The sequence below is a fragment of the Schistocerca nitens genome, chromosome 8, assembly GCF_023898315.1.
Source record: "Schistocerca nitens isolate TAMUIC-IGC-003100 chromosome 8, iqSchNite1.1, whole genome shotgun sequence".
Taxonomy (NCBI): domain Eukaryota; kingdom Metazoa; phylum Arthropoda; class Insecta; order Orthoptera; family Acrididae; genus Schistocerca; species Schistocerca nitens.
This window is the reverse complement of record NC_064621.1, coordinates 29,935,380-29,959,449: the sequence shown is the minus strand read 5'-3', so window position 1 is coordinate 29,959,449 and position 24,070 is coordinate 29,935,380. Positions and strand designations below refer to the sequence as shown.

General features: G+C 41.6%; 1 protein-coding gene across 1 annotated transcript in view; it reads left to right on the top strand.

The window, feature by feature from the left end:
• LOC126199108 (LIM domain only protein 3-like) overlaps positions 1-24,070 on the top strand; it is a 54,428-nt gene that overhangs the window by 10,638 nt on the left and 19,720 nt on the right. The window contains exons 3-4 of the mRNA XM_049935861.1: positions 13,519-13,644; positions 16,720-16,861. Of these exons, the coding sequence (XP_049791818.1) occupies positions 13,519-13,644; positions 16,720-16,861 (268 nt within the window). The remainder of the gene's footprint in view (positions 1-13,518; positions 13,645-16,719; positions 16,862-24,070) is intronic.

The following is a 24,070-nucleotide window of genomic DNA, read 5'->3' as shown; positions in this document are numbered from 1 at the left end:
TGCCTAGGTGAATTTCATTTACTAGTATTTAGAAGTAAATGAAGATAAACATTAGTTTGCACACCAAGACTTTCTGAAGAATTATCATGAATACTTCCCAGAGATCTAGACTATACAAAAAGAGCTGTTTTTATTGGTTTTAAAAATAAGTCAGCACAAGGAAACTAATCTATTCTCTCGAAAAAAGGGCTACTCAGCCTTACCGGACATGCGGTATGAGGTCAGAAGCATTGACCAGCAACAGGAACGTACCTGAATTGTTGACACTGCTGCTGTAATCCCGGAAGGGTGGGGGCGGGGGTTCAACCCCCAAAACCTGCTCTCTACGCCCATGGCAACAAGTAGATAAATCAGTACAATATACGAGGATCGGAAAGTAACGCAAAATAATTTTCTTCTCCCCTGGTATTGCAGCTAGAATGTTGAAATTTCACGACGATATAGTCCGAAGTTTGCGCTACAATGGTTATTTTGCTTTGATGTGCAGCTGTAGCGAGAGGAGCCTGAACTACGAAGCAGACATGGCGCACACGTTACTGTCGTCAACTTGTCAAGACCTGCGGAGCGTAGTTCGATATTTGTGGGCCTAAGGACATATACTGAGTTAAATTCGCAGCGATATGCGTGGCGAGTGTGGGGACGACTGTATGGACCGTATCAATGTCTGCAGGTGATGTGCAGTCTTGCAAGAGGGCCGTCTGAACATTAGTGATTCGCCACGCTCCGGGCGGACGATAACAGCTGCAACACAACAGAATGTCGGGGCCATTGAGGCAGCAAATTTGAACGACCGACGTGTGGAATTGCGGAACTTATCGCAGCAGTTTACCATTTCCTATGGTACAGTGTACGATATTGTTCATTACACGTTGAAATTTCGTAAGGTTTGTGCGCTCTAGGTGCTTAAGAACGTGACAACCGCAAGGACCAGCGAATGATGACAAGCTTGGGTCACTTAACGTGTTACGCCGCAGAAGGGCATGACTTTCTGAAAAGAATAGTCACTGGTGATGAGTCGTGAGCATACCACAACTTGTCCAATACCAAGCAGGCCTCAAATGAGTGGAAAAATGCCGGTTCCCCACTGCAAAAAATGTTCGAAGGAAGTTGCTCGTGACATGGATACGCATGGTGTGTTGTTGTTGGACTTTGCTGAACATGGGAGCACTGTGAATGCTGCAGCCGACATCAAAACTTTGGTTAAGTTGCGTCGCGCCCTTCGTGGCAAACGTCACAACAGTAATGCTGGCGGTGTCGTACTTCTTCATGACAGTGCTCCTCTCCCCCCCCCCCCCCCCGTCCCCTCTGTTGCTGCTCCTGTTCGTGAGGAAATCGCCAAATTTTGGTGGGAGACCTCCACCATACAATCTAGACTTGGCACAGTTGGATTTTCATCTGTTCGGCGCCATAACAAAATTCGTAGGCGGCCAAAGCTTTGCGACAGATGCGGAAATAGCAGTACGCAGGTGGCTATACTCCACCCGAACGAACTTCTACGAACAGGACATCTTGAAACGGGTACAATGATGGGAGAAATGTGTTGAGAACATTGGTGACTATGTGGAAAAGTAGGTAAAAGCTGTAAGTTCACTTTTGCGGTTTTTTTTTTTTTTTTTTTTTTTTGCTCTGTTACCTATTGAATATTTTGGTAAGAAAATTATTGTACGTTACGTTCCGATTTTCCTTGGTATTTTTACATAAAAGACACCGATTTTCAATGCCAGAGAGAGAAATTTACTCCTTTCTCTGATACGTGAGCAAAGTTTCGGAGATTTATGATGATTGCTTCCTCAGCGTGGCGAGTAGCACGAGATACAGGGAGAGGGAACGGCAGAACGAGGCGTAGGAGGGAGCGGGAAGTAGCGGCCGGAGGGGGAAATGGCAGCGTCCCCTGGGGCCCGGGAAACGAACCCGCGGCCCGCCAGTGTGGCCCGGCGCGCGCTATCCGCAGAGTTAATTAGTTTAGCCGCATTTGAGGCATTGTCCCGTTTAATTTCCTCCGATTGTTATCTGCGCCGGCGAAACGGGGGAGCCCGTCCGCTGGCGAGCCTCTTCCGGCACGCGGCGCGGCCGTTTTATCTGAAAATGAAATCTTGGCAATCATCGAGCGAGCCGGAGATGCGGGATTGCGGCATTTGCTCCAGCTGCTGCCTGCTCATGTAAACTGCCGCCGGGCGCAGCCTCGCTCCAGACGCTACGCCACGACTAAATTTTATACTCTATGTAATCGGTATTGTCGAGGCACTTACCCGTTACACAGAATTTGTTACTGGACGTCATTACAGACGAGTATAACGCGTTTAAAACATGCGGTTACCGCTGGGCAATGAGCACGCTGTTTCGTTGACAAATTAATGGCGCGTCAGTTATCGGAGCGGGAATCGCAGACAGATATGGACCAAAACCTCGGCGGAATTGTACCACTTTTCTCAGAAATTTTACACTGTTGACTAGGAGGCGAGTGAAGTGGTTGTAGAAAACTGTAGCAGACGTGACAGGTACGATGGAAACAAATTGGAAAAAAACTATCATACGTGATTATTGTACTACACGCTGAGAAAATATACAAAATTTCCGTTAATATGAACTTAGAAAACTAGAATAACGAGTCGTTGTAAAATATTAGTGACAACTCCACTATCATCACAACTGAACTTTATAATAGAAGTGAACTGTTTGCAAAACCGCGGGTGAGTCAAACTAACAAAATAGGTGGTAATGGAGACATTACATTTTCGCACAATTAACTCACGCCATTATTGGACGCGCGAAATGTATCTGGTAATAAGGAACTGGAGGATTACCGAGGACCTATAATATATACCTTCTCGAGGATTACGAATATTGTCGACTCCACCCACGTCGGATACGAATTACAGTACATGCGGGGAAGAAACATGACGGCTGATACAACATATTCGGTACTCCCTGTATTTCGCTGAGATTAAGAAACCGGAGGAATACGAAAATTACGAAGTAACTGCATGTTTCCGTTAGGTACTTGGAGTCCACTCAGGATAACGAACTGAAGCAAGTACCAATTATTCGGTATTTTTCCCGTTCTATTTACGTAAGGAACGAGGCAAAAATGATTGTTGACATGCCTCTGTGTGTGCTGTAATTAATTTAATCTTACCCTCACAAAGCTATGGGAGCTGTATGAAGCGGATCGTAGTGTATTGCTAGAGTCGTCATTTAAAGCCGGTCCTTGTAAGGAGGCTTTCTACTGATAGAATTCGCCTATCTTTACGAATTAATTGTACCAAATCGAAATGTTCCCCAGGTCTTTTCTCATTTCCTTTTGATCTGCCAACAACTATACTTTCCAGCACCACCAGCGAATGATTTTATGGTGCTACAGACGCTAATGATAAATCAGTTATATACACTGACAACGTTAGCTTTCTTGGGACACTCCCCATATTACTTCATTTCCTATCGAACATTCACCGAACTAGGTTCTACTTGTCTAATATGCAAGGTCAATCAGATCTGGAAACAAAATTTTCAGAGACTGACGTGGATATTCATTCTGTCCAATTGATCTTCAAAAGTTTGTTGGTTCAGTTCTTTCAACGTCACAGTGACACTTCCGCGGATCAAAAGACTCCGTTACCGTTCGTGCTGGCTTTCTCTATATACATTCAATATCCCCTGCTAGTCTTATTTGGTGCAGGTCCCGCATACTTGAGCAATATTCTAGGATGGGTCGCACGACTGATTTGTAAGCAATCTCCTTTGCAGACTGGTTGCATTTCCCTTGTATTCTATTAATAAACCTAAAACTCCTACCTGCTTTACCGACGACAGATCCTACGTGATCGTTCCACTTCATGTCCCTACGAAGTGTTACATCCAATTATTTGTATGAGACACCAGATGTGACTCACTAATATTATTTTCATAGGATACTATGCTTGCTTTCTTTTTGTGAAGTGTACAGTTTTAGATTTTTGAACATCTAAAACAAGCTGCCAACCATTGCACCACTTTGGAATTTTATCAGGGTCTGACTGAATATTTGTACAATTTCGTTCATGTTGTACTTAATTGTAGATAACTGCATCATCTCAGCTTGCTATTAATATTGTCCGCAAGATCATTAATATACAACATGAACAGCAGTGGACCCAACACACTTCCCTGGGTACACACCAAGTTATTTCTAAATCTCTCGATGTCTCTCCATCCATAACAACGTGCTGCGTTCTCTCTATCAAGAACTCCTCAGTCCAGCACATATTTCGTCCGATACTCCATATGGTAAGCGAAGGGGTATTGAGTCAAATGCTTCCCATAAATAAAAAAAAAACCTTGGGCATCTACGTAACTGCCTTGATCCATGGCTTTCACGATGCCATGTGACAAAGTGTGAGTTGGGTTTCACATTATCTATGTTTTCGAAATCCGTTGTGTTTGACCTCAGAACGTGTTCAAAGATTCTACAACAATTTGACGTCAAAGATATTATAGGTAGTTTGTGGATCACCTCTGATACCCTTCTTACGGACAGGTGTGACCTGTGCTTTCTTCCAACTACTGGGTGCACGTTTTTGTTCGAGGGTTCGATAGATTATATTTAATAGAAAGGCTGCGATTTGGGTATAGAACATGATAGGGATTTCATCGGGTCCTGCAGCTTTATTCAGTTTTAACGATTTCAGCTGTTCTCAACTCCACCGACAATAATGTCAAATTCACTCATCTTTTCAGTGGTAGGGGAATCCAGTTAGAGCAATGCTCTCGGATTTTGCTTTTTAAAGGAACATTTGAAAACAGAGTTAAGGATTTCTGCTTTTGCTTTGCCACCCTCAACTTCAGTTACAACCTCGCCCATGAGTGATTGGACACTTAACTTTGGTGCCACTATCAGCCTTTAAATGTGACCAGATTTTCTTTTTGGGGGGGTGGAGGGGGGGTTGGGGGGAGAGGGGCAGGGGGATGTGAAAGATAATTTGACAGTATTCTGCTATGGTAGTCACTGAAAGTTTCACATACTGTTCTCTGTCTAGTTTGCTGAACATATGAATCTTTCTGCTTGTTTTAGCAGTCTTCCAAATGCGCCCTTTGTGTTTTGGTATTCATTATTGCTATAATTGCGTTATGGTCACCGATACCACCTTAAATATGGTCTTCCTCAAAGAGGTCAGGTCTGTTTGTTGCCATTAGATTTAATGTATTTGCATCACGAGAAGGGTTCTGAACGATGTGTTACAGGTAGTTTTCAAAGAAGGAATTTAGTAACGTATCACAGGATGTGGCTCAAATGGCTCTGAGCACTATGGGACTTAACTTCTGAGGTCATCAGTCCCCTAGAACTGAGAACTACTTAAACCTAACTAAGCTAAGGACATCACACACATCCATGCCCGAGGCAGGATTCGAACCTGCGACCGTAGCGGTCTCGGGGTTCCAGATTGTAGCGACTAGAACCGCGCGGCCAATTCGGCCAGCTTCACAGGATGTCTTTTCATGCCCACCACTGATAAAACTATAATTTTCCCAATCGATTGTTGGATGATTAAAATTTCCTCCAATGATTACATTATTATTGGGGAACTTACGTATAAGCAACTGAGATTTTCTCTAAAGTTTTCAGTTATATTAGGAGGAGAATCTGATGATCGATACAGAGAACCTATTATAATTTTTTGTTCGCCCTTTATACGGAGTCTTGCCCAAACAATTTCACATGCAGTTTGTTTCTATCTTGGGAAATTTGAGTTTCTTGTCTACTGCGACAAATACACCATATCCATTTCCCATTTCCTTATCGTTTCGGTATAAATTTGACCCAAAGATCTCACTAATGTAATCTTCAGGTTTTAACCGGATTTCTATGCCTATTAATATGTGAACCTCAGTGTTTTTTAGAAGCGCTCAGAACTTTGTTGTGGATGCTTCGGCAAGATTCTGATACTCTCCTCAGATGTAGGCATTTCTTGGAATCTTAAACTGATACTTCTGAGTTTTCCACAGCTGTCGTTATCTGGATTGGAGGGAAAGTTGCCTAATCTGAAAGAACTCTTGCGTGTATCCCCCACACAGTCAGCTACTTGAGTAGCTACATCTGGTGTGTAGTGCACACCTGATTCATTTAGAACCCAGCAACTCTCAACCCTATGGCTCACGTCTAGGAAGTGCCAGCCTAGCTTGTCATAGAACCCTGGGAGTTCTGGGTCAAGCATTCCAGTCGACTCAGAAGCAGGGGCCACGATTTGTTGTGGACACAATGCTGCAGATTGTGAGCTTCGTTGAAACTCTGTGAGCAAGGCTTGTATTCTCAGCTCTCTCTGCTAGTTGCAAGAGTGGTCCAAGTATGACCTCAGAGCCCAGACGATTGACATCTGTTCCAAAGTGCATGGTTGCACCCTGTTCCCTCAGTGGCTGCCGGAATAGTTATCACGGTGAATGAGGCCCCCAGGCGTACTAACTTAGTGTACCTGGTGTATTTCTTTGCATCCCTTGCTGCCATTTCCCTAAGAAGTACCATTACTCGCCGTATGTTGAACTGTCAATGTTTAATTGACTCCTACCCTTTTGTGCTTGCCTCCTTTTGACATGGGACATAGGTTTTCCCGAAACAGGTGAAGTAGTCCTACTTGCTCAGTTTCAGTGAATGAAAGCACCACGAACTGGTTTGTTAGAAGGATCGGTGTAACACCCTGAGTCCTCGTTGTTCCCTGTCTACCCTGTGCAGAACAGCTAGACCTAGTATTTACATGCTACTCAAAGTTGACAGGTACTGATGGGACTTGTATTTCCTGCAGGAGAAACAGTGTCCACAAGAGAGGAGAGTACCAGAAGTATCTTTGGTAAGCTACTACAAACAGCATAGTGAACACATTATTGCGGCCAAGATAGATACGAAGCCCACACCTACTACAGTAGTACAAGTTTATATGCCAACTAGCTCTGCAGATGACGAAGAAATTGAAGAAATGTATGATCATTTAAAAGAAATTATTCAGATAGTGAAGGGAGACGAAAATTTAATAGTCATGGGTGACTGGAATTCGAGTGTAGGAAAAGGGAGAGAAGGAAACGTAGTAGGTGAATATGGACTGGGCCTAAGAGATGCAAGAGGAAGCCGCCTGGTAGAATTTTGCACAGAGTAGAAGTGCAAAATGGCTAAGCAGGGATGGCTAGAGGACAAATGTAAGGATGTAGAGGTTTATCTCACTAGGGGTAAGATATATACTGCCTACAGGAAAATTAAAGAGACCTTTGGAGATAAGAGAACCACTTGTATGAATATCAAGAGCTCGGATGGAAACCCAGTTCTAAGCAAAGAAGGGAAAGCAGAAAGGTGGAAGGATTATATAGAGGGTCTATACAAGGGCGATGTACTTGAGGACAATATTATGGAAATGGAAGAGGATGTAGAGGAAGATGAAATGGGAGATATGATACTGCGTGAAGAGTTTGACAGAGCACTGAAAGACCTGAGTCGAAACAAGGCCCCGGAGTAGACAACATTCCATTGGAACTACTGACGGCCTTGGGAGAGCCAGTCCTGACAAAACTCTACCATCTGGTGAGCAAGATGTATGAAACAGGCGAAATACCCTCAGACTTCAAGATGAATATAATAATTCCAATCCCAAAGAAAGCAGGTGTTGACAGATGTGAAAATTACTGAACAATCAGTTTAATAAGCCACAACTGCAAAATACTAACATGAATTCTTTACAGACGAATGGAAAAACTAGTAGAAGCTGACCTCGGGGAAGATCAGTTTGGATTCCGTAGAAACACTAGAACACGTGAGGCAATACTGACCTTACGACTTATCTTAGAACAAAGATTAAGGAAAGGCAAACCTACGTTTCTAGCATTTGTAGACTTAGAGAAAGGTTTTGACAATGATAACTGGAATACTCTCTTTCAAATTCTAAAGGTGGCAGGGGTAAAATATAGGGAGCGAAAGGCTATTTACAATTTGTACAGAAACCAGATGGCAGTTATAAGAGTCGAGGGACATGAAAGGGAAGCAGTGGTTGGGGAGGGAGTGAGACAGGGTTGTAGCCTCTCCCCGATGTTATTCAATTTGTATATTGAGCAAGCAGTAAAGGAAACAAAAGAAAAATTCGGGGTAGGTATTAAAATCCATGGAGAAGAAATAAAAACCTTAAGGTACGCCGATGACATTGTAATTCTGTCAGAGACAGCAAAGGACTTGGAAGAGCAGTTGAATGGAATGGACAGTGTCTTGAAAGGAGGATATAAGATGAACATCAACAAAAGCAAAACGAGGATAATGGAATGTAGTCGAATTAAGTCGGGTGATGCTGAGGGAATTAGATTAGGAAATGAGACACTTAAAGTAGTAAAGGAGTTTTGCTATTTGGGGAGCAAAATAACGATGGTCGAAGTAGAGAGGATATAAAATGTAGACTGGCAATGGCAAGGAAACCGTTTCTGAAGAAGAGAAACATCGAGTATGGATTTAAGTGTCAGGAAGTCATTTCTGAAAGTATTTGTATGGAGTGTAGCCATGTATGGAAGTGAAACATGTACGATAAATAGTTTGGACAAGAAGAGAATAGAAGCTTTCAAAATGTGGTGCTACAGAAGAATGCTGAAGATTAGATGGGTAGATCACATAACTAATGAGGAAGTATTGAATAGGATTGGGGAGAAGTTTGTGGCACAACTTGACCAGAAGAAGGGATCGGTTGGTAGGACATGTTCTGGGGCATCAATGGATCACCAATTTAGTATTGGAGGGCAGCGTGGAGGGTAAAAATCGTAGAGAGAGACCAAGAGCTGAATACACTAAGCAGATTCAGAAGGATGTAGGTTGCAGTAGGTACTGGGAGATGAAGAGGCTTGCACAGGATAGAGTAGCATGGAGAGCTGCATCAAACCAGTCTCAGGACTGAAGACCACAACAACAACAAACCTAAATAACCTAAGGACATCACACACATCCTTGCCCGAGGCAGGATTCGAACCTGCGACCGTATCGGTCGCGCGGTTCCAGACTGAAGCGCCTAGCACCGCTTGGTCACACCGGCTGGCTCTATCTTTCAGTTGCAGACTACTCAGGTATATCCTCAAGTCTTACCTATGGAATTTTTTCTGGGTCACAAATAAACAAAATACACTCCTGGAAATGGAAAAAAGAACACATTGACACCGGTGTGTCAGAACCACCATACTTGCTCTGGACACTGCGAGAGGGCTGTACAAGCAATGATCACATGCACGGCACAGCGGATACACCAGGAACTGCGGTGTTGGCCGTCGAATGGCGCTAGCTGCACAGCATTTGTGCACCGCCGCCGTCAGTGTCAGCCAGTTTGCCGTGGCATACGGAGCTCCATCGCAGTCTTTAACACTGGTAGCATGCCGCGACAGTGTGGACGTGAACCGTATGTGCAGTTGACGGACTTTGAGCGAGGGCGTATAGTGGACATGCGGGAGGCCGGGTGGACGTACCGCCGAATTGCTCAACACATGGGTCGTGAGGTCTCCACAGTACATCGATGTTGTTGCCAGTGGTCGGCGGAAGGTGCACGTGCCCGTCGACCTGGGACCGGACCGCAGCGACGCACGGATGCACGCCAAGACCGTAGGATCCTACGCAGTGCCGTAGGGGACCGCACCGCCACTTCCCAGCAAATTAGGGACACTGTTGCTCCTGGGGTATCGGCGAGGACCATTCGCAACCGTCTCCATGAAGCTGGGCTACGGTCCCGCACACCGTTAGGCCGTCTTCCGCTCACGCCCCAACATCGTGCAGCCCGCCTCCAGTGGTGTCGCGACAGGCGTGAATGGAGGGACGAATGGAGACGTGTCGTCTTCAGCGATGAGAGTCGCTTCTGCCTTGGTGCCAATGATGGTCGTATGCGTGTTTGGCGCCGTGCAGGTGAGCACCACAATCAGGACTGCATACGACCGAGGCACACACGGCCAACACCCGGCATCATGGTGTGGGGAGCGATCTCCTACACTGGCCGTACACCACTGGTGATCGTCGAGGGGACACTGAATAGTGCACGGTACATCCAAACCGTCATCAAACCCATCGTTCTACCATTCCTAGACCGGCAAGGGAACTTGCTGTTCCAACAGGACAATGCACGTCCGCATGTATCCCGTGCCACCCAACGTGCTCTAGAAGGTGTAAGTCAACTACCCTGGCCAGCAAGATCTCCGGATCTGTCCCCCATTGAGCATGTTTGGGACTGGATGAAGCGTCGTCTCACGCGGTCTGCACGTCCAGCACGAACGCTGGTCCAACTGAGGCGCCAGGTGGAAATGGCATGGCAAGCCGTTCCACAGGACTACATCCAGCATCTCTATGATCGTCTCCATGGGAGAATAGCAGCCTGCATTGCTGCGAAAGGTGGATATACACTGTACTAGTGCCGACATTGTGCATGCTCTGTTGCCTGTGTCTATGTGCCTGTGGTTCTGTCAGTGTGATCATGTGATGTATCTGACCCCAGGAATGTGTCAATAAGGTTTCCCCTTCCTGGGACAATGAATTCACGGTGTTCTTATTTCAATTTCCAGGAGTGTATCAGCAAACAACAGAAAAGAGCTATCAGAGTAATAACCAAAAACAGTAGCTGTGCTCATTGTAAAGATATGTTTAAAGTAGAGGGTACACTTTTATAGTTACTGCACAAACAGTTTTGTCTGTGACCATGGCACAGGTTCTAGACTGAACCTGCATTTATGAAAAAAGAATAAACATAAACCAAAACTAATGGAGCGACGCTGACACATCTTTTCAATCAAGCTACTGGGAAGGTGTAGAACACAAAACGAAAACCAAACATTCGCGTTGTGGTCCTGGTGTCAGCTGATAATGTGTTTGTAATGTTTGCAGTGATTACTATTCAGAAACATATAAACTATATAGTACCGGTACTAACTTTGTACATTACATGTGAAATAACTTACTTATAACAATGTATTAACAAAACAGTACTCTACACTAGGTATAGACTGACGGTGATTGCACACTTTCAAACAGGCCGGCCTTGTCTTCGGCAATCCTGATTTAGGTTTTCCATGCTCTCCATAAAGGCCTAAATCACTTCAAGCAAATAACGGTATGATCATTGCTGGAATACCACCGTAGACTACCTCTTCCGTCGTCCTTGTCAAACCAGACCTGTTGTTAAGTATGGAAGTGCCTGTATAGATGAATTATGGTTTTGGTTCTTAAAGTTTTATACCATGTAAAGGTGATCCACATAGTACACAACACGAATATGACAAAAATCGCAACGAATTTGACAAAAAGTAGCACTGAATTGGATACAGAAGCACCAGAATTGGCTACAAATAAAACCGAAATTGCTTAAAAATAACACGGAATTTGGCCATAAAATAGAACGACTTTTCCTGTCCCCAGTTATTATGGCTTCTTCCCATTACATTTCCATATGGCGCAGAAGAATGGTTGCTTAAACGCATATGCGCGCATTGTAATTAACCCAGTCTTGCCCTACAGGAGCGATACATAGGAAGTTGTAGTCTTTTCTCTGATTCCTCATTCTTGAATATTTGTGAGTAGGCTTCCATGGGATGGTTTGCATTTATCTTCGAGCATCTGGTAGTTCTCATTCTGTGTTGCTCTTCCATGGATCAAACGAATGTGTATCATTTGTGCTGCCTTTCTTTGCATGCATTCAATATTCCTTGTTAATCCTATTTGATGTAGTTCTCACACTCTAGGATGGGTTGCATGAATCAGTAGTAAACAAACTCCTTTGCAAACTTAATTTTCCTAGTGTTCTACTAATGAAACAAAGTATGGCTCATAATTAACCTAGACTGAGCTTATGTGATCATTACAGCCAGGTATCTGTATTAGTTTAGTGATTACCACTGTGACTACTTTATGTTGTAGGCCTAGTTCAGAAAGCTACGTTTCTGCATTCTGAGTAGTTTACAGTTTTATATTTCCGAACATTTAAAGCAAGTTGCTAATCCTCTCACCACTTTTAAGCCCTATCAAGATCCGAATGAATATTTATCACGCTTTTTTTTTTTTTTTTTCAAAAAACTCTTCATTACAGACAACTGCATCAAGCTCAAAGTACTTATCTACATTAAGATATGGCAAATGATAATTAATGTGTTTTTCCATTTGTAGTTGTATAGTGTTGTTGTTGTTGTTGTTGTTGATGATGATGATGATGATGATGATGATGATGATCTCCCTCTATAGTATCCCCCCCCCCCCACACACACACACACAAACACATACACTTCCCTCCATTACCAAACTGACTATTGCTCAATGCCTCAGAGTATGTCCTATTGACCAGTCTCTTCTTTTAGTCAAATTGTGTCATAAATTTATTTTTTCCCCATTTAGATTAAGTACCTTCTCATTTATTACATGATCTACCCATCTGATCTTCAGCATTCTTCTGTAGCAGCACATTTAAGAAGCTTGTATTCTCAGCTGAAATGCTTATCACACACACTTCATCTCCATACAGTGTTCCTCTGTAGCACTACACTCCAAAAGCTTCTACTCTCTTTTTGTCTAAACTTTATATTGTCCATATCTACTCCAGACACATACCTTCAGAAAAGAGTTCCTAACATTAAAATTTATTTCTATGTTACAAATTCCTGTTTTTCTGAAATTCTTTTCTTGCTGTAGCCAGTCTGCATTCTGTATCCTCTCTTCTTTGGCTATCACCAGTTACCTTACTGCTCAAATAACAAACTCATCTGCTACTTTTAGTGTCTCGTTTCTTAATCTAATTCTCTCAGCATCACCTGATTTAATTCAGCCACATTCCATTAATCTTGTTTTACTTTTGTTGATGTTCATCTTACACTCTCTTTTCAAGACACGGTCCATTCCATTCAATTGCTCTTCCAAGTTCTTTGCCGTCTGTGAGAAAATTATAATTTCATTAGCTTGTTTGAGGATGTAAGTGCCTTTTGAGTCATTAAAGTCTCTGACAACGTCTCCCGCATTGGCAGACAAAATGTTTGGTGGAGCCTTGTTGTGGACCATGGCCTTACCCCTCCCCCCCCCCCCCCCCACACACACACACACCAAAAAAAAAAAAAAAACTTACCTTAGGGGGAAAAAAGGACAGGTATACACTCGCACACACACACATATCCATCCACACATTACAGACACAAGCAGACATATTTAAAGTTTGGGCAGAGATCTCTGTGTGTGTGCGCGCGAGTGTATACCTGTCCTTTTTTCCCCCTAAGGTAAGTCTTTCCTCTCCCGGGATTGGAATGACTCCTTACCCTCTCCCTTAAAACCCACATCCTTTCGTCTTTCCCCCCACATAGCTGCAATCTCTAAGCTTATTTGTGACAGTCTTTTTGTTGTGCCTATTTCCACTATATGTAGAGTGGCAACTTTCTTTTTCATAATATTTTTAATTCCATCCTGGATTTTCCATTGTTTGGTAAACAGTTCTGTGTGTTATGAATAAACTAGAGACATTTCATATGGAAATTAACTAATAAATGGTACAAACATATCAACAGAACTATTATTAAATGTTTCAGGCTGTTTGGCACGACGGGGTCGTGCGCTGCCTGCAACAAGGTGATTCCAGCCTTTGAGATGGTGATGCGTGCTCGCAGCAATGTCTACCACCTGGAGTGCTTTGCCTGCCAGCAGTGCAACCACAGGTGAGGCAACATCGCTGAGCAAACGGTTGAATATGTTCCAGATGTATTGCTCTGCTCCACTTGCCTTTTTTTCCCTGCAGTAATCAACTGGGACATCCCTAATACATCTCAACCACCAGAACAGCTTGTAGGGATAACATTGAGGCTACAAAATGTGGTGCAAAATGTATAGAATGGAAAATGGGGTCTCAGTGTCGATAAAATGAAGAAAGTTGATGCGTTAAATTACTTTAACAAAGAGTGGCTTGTGTGGCCTGGAGGCTTAGTACCAGTATGACCCAATGGTGATAATCAACAGATGCTAACGTGCTCAAACTGAGTATCCTTGGTTTCCAGTGGTAACTGACTGATGTCTTATTGATTTCCAAAACTCTTGTACCCTCTATAGACTTCTTTACTACAAATATGTATTTCCTTTACAAAATTCTGCATTTGTCTTGGTATGGATACCAAAAAATTATGTTAAGGCCAGAATCAAATAAACACTTTTATTGTTAATCATGCATTCAACAGAGATAAGAGAACTGATTTTTTGTGCATTTTGAATTGTTAATTGTGTATCAACAGTACTGTTGTATGGAAGGAGCTAAGCACATAGACATATCCTTCAGTCCATAAATGAACAGAGATCACAATGCCTGCTCTATTCCAGTGTCATTCAGCAACAATTTTTCACCAGGAAACAATGTCTGTGCCGCAAGATTCTAAAAAGTTTACATTGTTGCTGGCAGCAATCCCATCTATTATGGCTTATAAAAAAAACAATTTTGTTACCATGCAGAATACTGCAACTCAAACTACCATAGATTCCCCCTCATGCTATACAATAAGAATAAAGCAGTCTGGAAATTCTTTAGACTTGGGGTTTTCTCCAAACCTAAATATACTCTGTAGCAGTATACTGTGTGCCAGTATGTATTTCACAGTTGTGCACCTATCACAGCAACTCTCTTCAACATTAAATAATTTCTCTCTGTTATGGTTAATTTTTGAACACTATTTCTGAGAGCTGGTTGCATCTATAACTGATTTATGTAAGAATTATAATCTTATGCATAGGAATCATTGTTAACACTAAATAAAATTATACAGGCTTTGTAACAGCTACTTTTGTTGTGAGTGTACCTCAGTCTGCCCTTTTTTTAAGTCTGCCACTCTAACTATTGTAGATCTTGGCCCAAGATGCATAATGTGCAAATAGCATACATGAGAACTTCATGAGGCTGAAATAACTCTAGTGAAAGTGTGTGTTTCCATTACTTTTCTCATCCTATATGAGATTTGATTACAGGAAATCACTCAAAAGTCAAGGAAAGTAGTGACATGGAAGAGGTTGCAGAGACTGAGAAGCAGACTGAAGATGAGATCATGGCAACTGCAAGAACATTGGAAACATGATATTAAATAAAACCCTCATGGTACTGGAACCAAGCATACCTTAATCAGCCTAAGCAATCATGTGCATATCTTGCCTGTACTGAATTAACATATGCAGGAGACACATGCAAAGGTTGTCGGATCATATACCCATTACTGCAGTATCCTCCAATGTTCCTTTTTCTACATTCATGACTTACATGAAAACAAACTACTTTCTTTCTTGCAGGTTGCATCTAACTTTTTATTTAAAAACATCTCAATCCTCCATCTCTTTATCAATAAACTATGTGTTACTTCAACAATTGCTAAACATGTATTTGGGTAGAGTGGGGAGAGAGAGAGAGGGGGGTGGGGGTGGGGGGCAGAGAGGATAATGAGCTATATTCCACATAATTCTTGTCATTGATGTATAGTGTATCTTTGATGGTAAGGGTAGTAATGGAGTACTATCGTGTAATATCTGGGAAAAGGAATCAGAGGAAAAGGATAATGAAGCACCAGCTAGAAATTTTAATATGTGACATTATACCTCATTGAAGAGAAAATAAACAAATGTGTAAAGCACAAAGGAGCTGCATTGAAGGCATTAATTTATTGACAAAAATTTACATGTACCATCATGCGAAAAGTAACTATTTCATTTTTGCTATTTCATGCCTTCTTGTGTAGTTTATACATTTGATGGTTAAGGACACCACCATTCTTATTCAAGGCATTCTGCTCACATGACAGAGTTATAATTAAAGTTGATTATTTTTCTTTTGCATACAAGTCGGCATTTATGAGACCTATGACATCTTTCCTTGAGATTTAGATGATGATTTTCATGTATTTAATGGTAGTTAACTGTTTCTGAATGCTGTGTGTTTTTGTTTCCTATATTCAGTGGAATGGTAAAAAGCCTGTAGTTCAGAAACACAATTTTTGTTTTATTTTGTCTTCACTGGATTGTCATCATTGCACCACCATGGAAACATATTAATAAGATAAGCACACATAATTCTCTGATGGGCTCAGTATATTTCAGGAAATGGCAGATGCAAGTTACGTGTGATGTATTATTCACACACTCCTTTGTGACACTCAGTGTGATGGATGGTGGGCACTAGCTGAAATGGTTTAAATAAAAAATACCCAAGCAGCAATGACTTCTTCCCTCCACTGCCAACCTTCCCTGAATGCATAAGAACTGAGGCTAGATTCCATCTGCTTTTGTATATGGATGCAGACACTACACACAGAGTTAAAGACACAAGAAACAAAATGCATCACTGCAAAGAGAATACAGAATAGTGGCAACAGTACTAATATACACAAATTGTGTGCTGGGCTAAGGTTGGCAACAACCCAAACTAAGTAAATATCAGTCCAAAGTCATACACTGTCTTGCGATTGTTGATGATTCTGCTGCCCCATCAGCCACCACACTGAATTCTTTTCAGAGTGTACAATTTGTATTAAAACATTATCAATAGTATAAACCTCTGCACATCTTGAAAAACATCCTAGCCTTAGAGAAATTGGTGTTTTAGGGTAGTCTTCAGTATATCTATAACAACTGACAGTAATTTCTAAAACATTTTTAAAAACATTGAATTATGTATATACATATCCATTGTGAAAACTTTGATGTTAAAAGTATTTCCTATTCTGTGAGGATGTTCGGAAGCTATTAAATTTTCATCTATGATTCAGGTTTTGTGTTGGAGACCGTTTCTACCTGTGTGATAACAAGATCCTGTGTGAGTACGACTACGAGGAACGCCTCGTGTTTGCAAACATGGTGTACAACCCCAGCAGTCTGGCGCACATACGAAGGCAAGTCAGTAATTTGCAGGTATGCCCCACACGTACATGTACATGTTCGTGACTCATTCTCCTTGTATGACTTTTCCTCTTGTAGAGTCTACGAACATTCTAGAAAAAACACAAACATTCCAGTAATGCTCTACATTTAAAGAAATGTAAGTCCTCGATGTTCATTATAGTTATATAATAATGGAATGCCACTTTTTTGTGAAAATACTGTCATTTTGAGCTTTATTTCTTATATGTTCTAAACAGTTACATTCACTAAACAACCATTTATTGTAAACCATGTTCAAACAACCATATCAGATTAAATTTATCAGAAACATTAAAGGACCTATTGTTGCTAAGGAAACAAATAATGACAGTAAAAGTTACAGATCAACAGAGAAAAAAGCAAAATTCTCTTAAGAAAACTATAAAATTATGAGACAGCCTTACTGCCCAAAACTTAATGTCTCGAAGAAACATTAGCACTGCTGATGAACACATATAAAAGTACAGTGTACTCCTGATTATTCAGTTGTAGATTATCTGGTTTGCAGATTATTCATGCATCTAACCAAAAAATGCACTATTTCTCTCTAGAAAAAGAGCAATAAACAAACCACTAACAATAAGTGTCATTTCCGTTATTTAAACAACTACCGTGTGACAACACAGAATATGTGCTGGCACTAAAACAAAAATTAGAATTAATTAAAAGATTTGAGAACAGAGGAAACTGCTGCAAAACTAAGTGTTGATTATGGAACTGGAATGCACACTATTCAGGACGTTGAAAAGAATAAGCATAAAATATATGATTTTGTCAGAAAATAAAAGTCTGTTTCTGGACACCTGCATGAAAAAGCATGAAGAGATTTACATTTGATGAATTAGATGCCTCTCTTTTGCAATTGTTTAGCCAAAAATGAGCAGGAGGTGTCATTGGTTCAGGTGTACTAAAATGCTGATGAAAGTACTCTGTATTGGAAATGTCTACCAACCAGAACACTTGCTTTTAAGAGTGAAGTTCATCCTCCTGGATATAAGTTGTCTAAGGAACACATTACAATTTTGTTCAGTGGTAATGCTTCTGGAAACCACAAAGTGAAACTACTACTGATTGGAAAATCAAAATAATCCCGAGCATTCAAGGATGTTGCACTATGGCTCTCCCTGTGCATTATTATGACCAAAAAGGAGTGTGGATGGATAGCGAAATTTTCAGAAAATCATTCCACTCAGATTTTGTACCACAACTTCAGCAGTCTCTATAAGAGAAAGGATTGTCACAGAAGGCTGTTCTATTGCTTAATAATGCCTCTTCGATCCCGATGAGAGGGTTCTCTTATCTACTGATTGTCTCACTGTAATTATGTTTTTACTTCCCAATGTGACTGCCATTGGACCAGTTGCATCTGTAAAACAGCATTACTGGTTGGTATACTGAGAATGCAAGTTGATGAGGATGATTTGGTGGAATTCTGGAAGAAGTTGACAGTCCTAGATGCCACAAGCAGGATTTTTTACGCCCAGTAGGAAATCAAGCCACATACACTAATTCGATCATGGAGGAAAATTCTTCCAGATATAGAAGAAAGTGATTTTCAAGGTTTTGGTTATGAAGAAATAATAACTGCACAAATAATGTATCTGGCAACCAGTTTAAATGGTTTTGAAGATGTTGAAGAAAATTTGAATGATTGGCTAAATATTGATGCATGTGAACCCAACTTCTGGTACAGAGCGATGCCAAAACTGTGGCCACTGCTTCACAACAAAACAAATGAGAGGACAATGAATGTGAAAGTAGGGATGAAGACAGTGACCTTGTCAGTCATTGTGCCACATTGCAATGTGTTGTACTCTTCCAGATTATATGGGCCAGAAGAGGGTCTTGATACAATGAAATTTGAAGTACCGTGCAATTCCTGTCAGAAGCAGATCAAATCACAGACTGTTTCAAGAAATAAACAGACCTACAGTACCTATGCACAGAACTTGTAGAAATGTTTGAATGAAGAATGCGTGTTTGAAAATATCTTGCCTTTTTTTTATTATTCGTGCATCTTCTCCCCTATATTACCCAAAAAAAAATCAGGAGTACACTTATATCCAAAATCCTAGCTTTAGGGACAAATAGTGCCATCCCCAGAGAGAGGGAGAGGGAGAGAGGGGGGAGAGAGGGAGAGAGAGAGAGAGAGAGAGAGAGAGAGAGAGAGAGAGAGAGAGAGAGAGAGAGAGAGAGAGAGATGGGTATAGGCCCCAAAGGAAGGGCAGGTCACTAAGACACCAGGGTGAGGGGGGTTGTTCTGAGGCAAAGATCTTTATAACCATCCCTAATAAGTTCCTTGCTTCTCCCTCAAGAGGGAACTGTCAGTTCTGGAGGCTAGGATAGTGTATGTCCTTTTGTGTGTACTGACATCTCTCCTGAAGGTGTGTAGTGGCCAGAAATTCTGTCTCACAATTTTACGGAGAAAGAAGCAGATCTATTATATTAAGAGAAACAAGCTAAAATCAGAGCAAATATATTACTCAGTCTGAAAGTGTGAATGCACCTAGTCATTCGGATGTATAATGTTGCATTTGAACACAAATGTACTTCAGAAGTGAAACAGGTCAATGAGCCACTCAGCCAGTAATGAGATGATATGCTTCAGTAAAATGATACACTAATTCTTTACAATGTTAGAGACAGAAGGGAAGCATCTATGTATCAGTTATTGAAACTTGGAACTAAGGTAGAGCTGAAAGGCAAATTAAAATCTTATGAGATCTCTTTGAATGCTTTTGAATAGTTCCTTTGACAGGAAAAAGAAAACTATATAAAAATACAACATGAAACAAAAATTCTCTGGACATCCTAAGCCTCTGTGACAACAGGTTCCAAACAGAGAGAGATACAGGTCCAGTCACAATCCCACAACATTATGGACATATTTCCTGACAGAATGAGTCAGTGGAAAAAATGAATGAGCTCAAGCAAGACGTGGAAGAAGCAAAAAGATTGTATGTTCTCACTTCAGGGGCAAAATGGAGCTTCAAGCAAGCATCTTTTTGTTAGACCTAAAGAATTAACTAATAGAGATTGCCCATCTTGTTACTTCTGCAGCTGTTTCTGTCAACAATCATAGAAGACTTCCATTGTGGATCTGCCCCAGAGGCCAGTGACAGAATTCATTTACATGCAACAGAACCTGATTGTTACTGTTATTCTGCTACCCAGACAGGGCTGCTTTGAGAACATTTTTCCACACGAGTGACTTATCTTCCCCAGCCCTTTTTCTCTTGTACACTTTCACCCATGTCAGTTTTCATGACTAATTTTGAAATGTACAAATCATGCAGTTTGGATATCCTTTCTCCTAGGCACCCCAAGTTGCTGCTACTAATTGTGACACATCCTGCATAAAAAACTTGCAGCTCAGAACTGACTGTTCTAGAAGACCAATGTCTGATACGGTGGTGGAGACAACTCCATTGTTGCTATGTGGATGGTTTCATATAACAGTGAGACACACAGTGTGGTGTGGCATGCAGGTGGCCATTTGGAAACTTATTGAAACTGCACTTTTGTTATTGAAATCAGTGGCAGTAGCACAACTGTGAAATATCTGGTGAACCATTTCTGTGTAAGAACATTGTGGCAGCAGTGAAATTTGGATATTGTTTTGATGATGGTTCAAGAGTTTTTGTCCTGATTCATGCACTGATCATTATTTTTTGTCAGTGGTAACACAACATTTTAGATAATACACTAATGTTAGTGTAATCTGCAACTGACAGAAAGAATGCCCCACATGAATCCAGACTCAGAAGATGTGGTAATGGCACACCAGCAATAGATAATTAACTACACATGGAGATGGTATACACTTAAGCCAAGTGGCAGCCTCTCTTGTTTACCCATATAATTCAGCCTTACAAGGAGCTTGCCACTGAAGTGTTATGAACTAAAGTGGAAATCTGAAACCAAGCGCTGATGTGAAAAAAAAAAAAAAAAAAAAAAAATCGAACTATGCGAACTCCTGGAGAGAATAATGACAATATTATGAAAAGGATAGGCTGCTACTCACCATATATGGGAGATGTTAAATCACAGACAGGCACAATAAAAAGACTGCTAAACATTTAAGCTTTTGGCCAAAGGGCTTTCTTCCAACGTAGACAACACACAGATGCTAGTGGAGGAGGCTGGGGTGGGGAGGAAGAGGGACAGCAGAGTAGGGGTGGGGGACAGTAAAGTGCTGCTTGTGGGAGGTTGCAGGGACGTGGCAAGGGTAGGGTAGGGTAGGGCAGCTAGGTGCACTTGAGAGGTTAGGTGAGGGGAGGGAGGGGAATGGAGATAGAAAACAAGAGAAGTAAGAGGGGAAAAAGACTGTGGGTGCATTGGTGGATGGTGGAATAGAAGGCTGTGTAGTGCTGGAGTGGGTTTACAAAACGGTGTAGGTGGGTGAAGGACAGGGAGTATGAGGACAGTCAGTTTACAGGAAGGTATAATATATTGCAGAGAGAGTTCCCACCTGTGCGGTTCAGAAAAGTTAGTGTTGGTGTTGGTAGGAAGAAGCTAGATGGTGCAGGCTGTGAAGTACTCATTGATTCCAAACCTACAACCTCCTTCCTGGGCACCATGATCAACTCACCCACAATTACTTCACATTTGAAGGCATCACGTACAAAGAAAACCATGTTACGGCAGGCATCATCTCATGCCAGCCTATTCATTGACCATCTAGAGGAATCCTGCCTAGCAACCCAGTATCACAAACCTCTCACCTGGTTCAGATTCACTGGTTACATATTTGTGATCTGGGCCAAGGGCGAGGACATCCTATTCACATTCCTCTTGGACCACAACACTTGCACCCTCATTCACTTCATCTGATCCTCCTCAATCCAACAAGCCACCTTCCTTGATGTTGACCTCCACCTCAAAGATGGCTGCATAAGTGCCTCTGTCTATATCAAACCTACTAACGACCAGCAATACCTCCACTTCAGCAGCTGCCACTCATCCCAAACCAAGAAGTCCCTTTGATACTGCCTAGCCACTCATGGCCATCACGTCTGCAGTGATGAGCTGTCCCTCTCCAAATATACCAAGGGTCTCACTGAGGCCTTCACAGACTGAAATTATTCTCCCACCCTTTTACTGAAAGAGATCTCCCACGCTTTATCTCTTTAGTTGCCCACCCCTCACATTGCCCTATCATCTGACCACAAAGGAGCATTCCCCTTGTGACTGGAGCAACTGAATCACATTTTCTGCCAGGGTTTTAGCTAACTCTTGTTGTGCTCTGAAATGAGGAATATTGAATGCACTCTCATTTCTGCCCCCCACAACACTGGTATTCTGCTGGCCACTGAACCTATGCAATATCCTCATCCATCTGCACTCCACCCATACTCCCAACATCTTTCTTCATGGCTCATATCACTGCAATAGATCTAGATGCAAAACCTGTCCCATACATCCTCCCACCATCGCCCACTCCAGTCGTCACAAGCATTACCTATCCCATCAAAGGTGGGACTACATGTGAAACTAGACATGTGATCTACAAACTAAGCTGCAACCATTGTGTTGGATTCTATGTGGACATGAAAACCATGAAAACCAACAAGCTGTCTCTCCGCATGACAGGCCACTGTCAAACTATGGCCAAGAGAGAGCTGGAACACCAAGTTACTGAGCATGCTGCCCACCACAATGTTATTCACTTCAATGACTGCTTCATAGCATGCACCATCTGGATCCTTCCTACAAACACCAGATTTTTTGAATTGCACAGGTGGAAACTCTCCCTGCATATATTCCACATTCCCATAATCTCCCTGGCCTCAACCATCATTAGTTTATGCCTTCACCCACCTATTGCCATCCCTGCCCCCACTCCAGCAATGAACAGCCTTCTATTCCACCATACACCAACACATGTGCAGTCTTTTTTCCTCTCATACTTTTCTCTTTTTCTGCTCCCTTTCCCCCTCCCCCTCATTTAACCTCCTGACAGTGTCTAGCTGCCCTACCCTGTCCCCACCATGCCCCTACACGCTTTCAAAAGCAGCACTGTACCATCCCCCACCCCTACCCTGGTATCCCTCCCCATCCCCACCTCAGTCTCCTTATTCCCACCACCCAGATATACTAACTTCTAAAGCCAGATAACATTTCAGTTGTTTACCTTGATCATTTTTGTATTGTCAGGAACCTATTATGTGGTATAAAATATATCTTAGTATTCTTACCATATCAGTTAGGATCTGCCCTTTTCTGTACCAGTGTGGTAATGTAGTAAAAGTCCTGTTCACAAAGCAACAGGTTTTGTAGCAGGGTTAAAATAAAACTGTTCTGATGATGACAAATGAATTGTCACAAATGTGAATGACTGGTGGCCAGTGCTAAATAGAAACATACAAGTCTGTTCTTTGTATATACAGCACGTTTGTCAGTGAAGTCGATAAGGAGATGGGTGAATGGTCTGGGTTGCAATTACTAAAATGCATTTAAAAAGAAGCAAAAATAACATGCTAGTACACAGAGAGATGTTAGTGGTCATATACTAAATGAAACAGTATGGGGTCTAGCTGGATAACAATTTAAAACGGGCAACACAGACAAATAAGTTAATCACGAACATCAGCTCAGCATATTTTGCACTTGCAAATGCTTCTAATAATTGTATTAACTAGGCTTATTTTGCATACATTCAAACTCTACTGCCTTACAGATTTTTCTTCTGAGGCAGTGTAGCTATAGCACAAAATGTGTTTGTTCAGCAAAATCAAACAATAAGAATAATTCAGGTAACTAAGAGAAGGCTATCCAAAGATCATAGGATCATTAAAATTACTTTCAAGTGCACTGCTCTATGTTTCTATAATAAAAAATCATTTTCTGTTTAATTATGTTACATAACATCAACACAAAACAGAACAATAATTCTCATGTAGACTTTGCCTCTCAGTGGATTTCAAAATGGGTTTCTGTGTCTTGTTCACACAGTTCAGGCATGCTACTATCTGACATAAAGCATTAAGAATTCCTATCAGTTCAAAACAATTAAAACCATGTTACAAAACTGTGGTGACAACGATTACAAAAACGCAAAGGACAACTAAAAGAAGTAGAAAGATATATATCTTTTCAGTAAACTACATAAAAAAAGGAGTCATGTCATACCTCAATGAGGAACTTGAACTTTTAGCTCTGGACAGAAGCATGTAGAGGAGCTATGGCTCAAGTTTATAA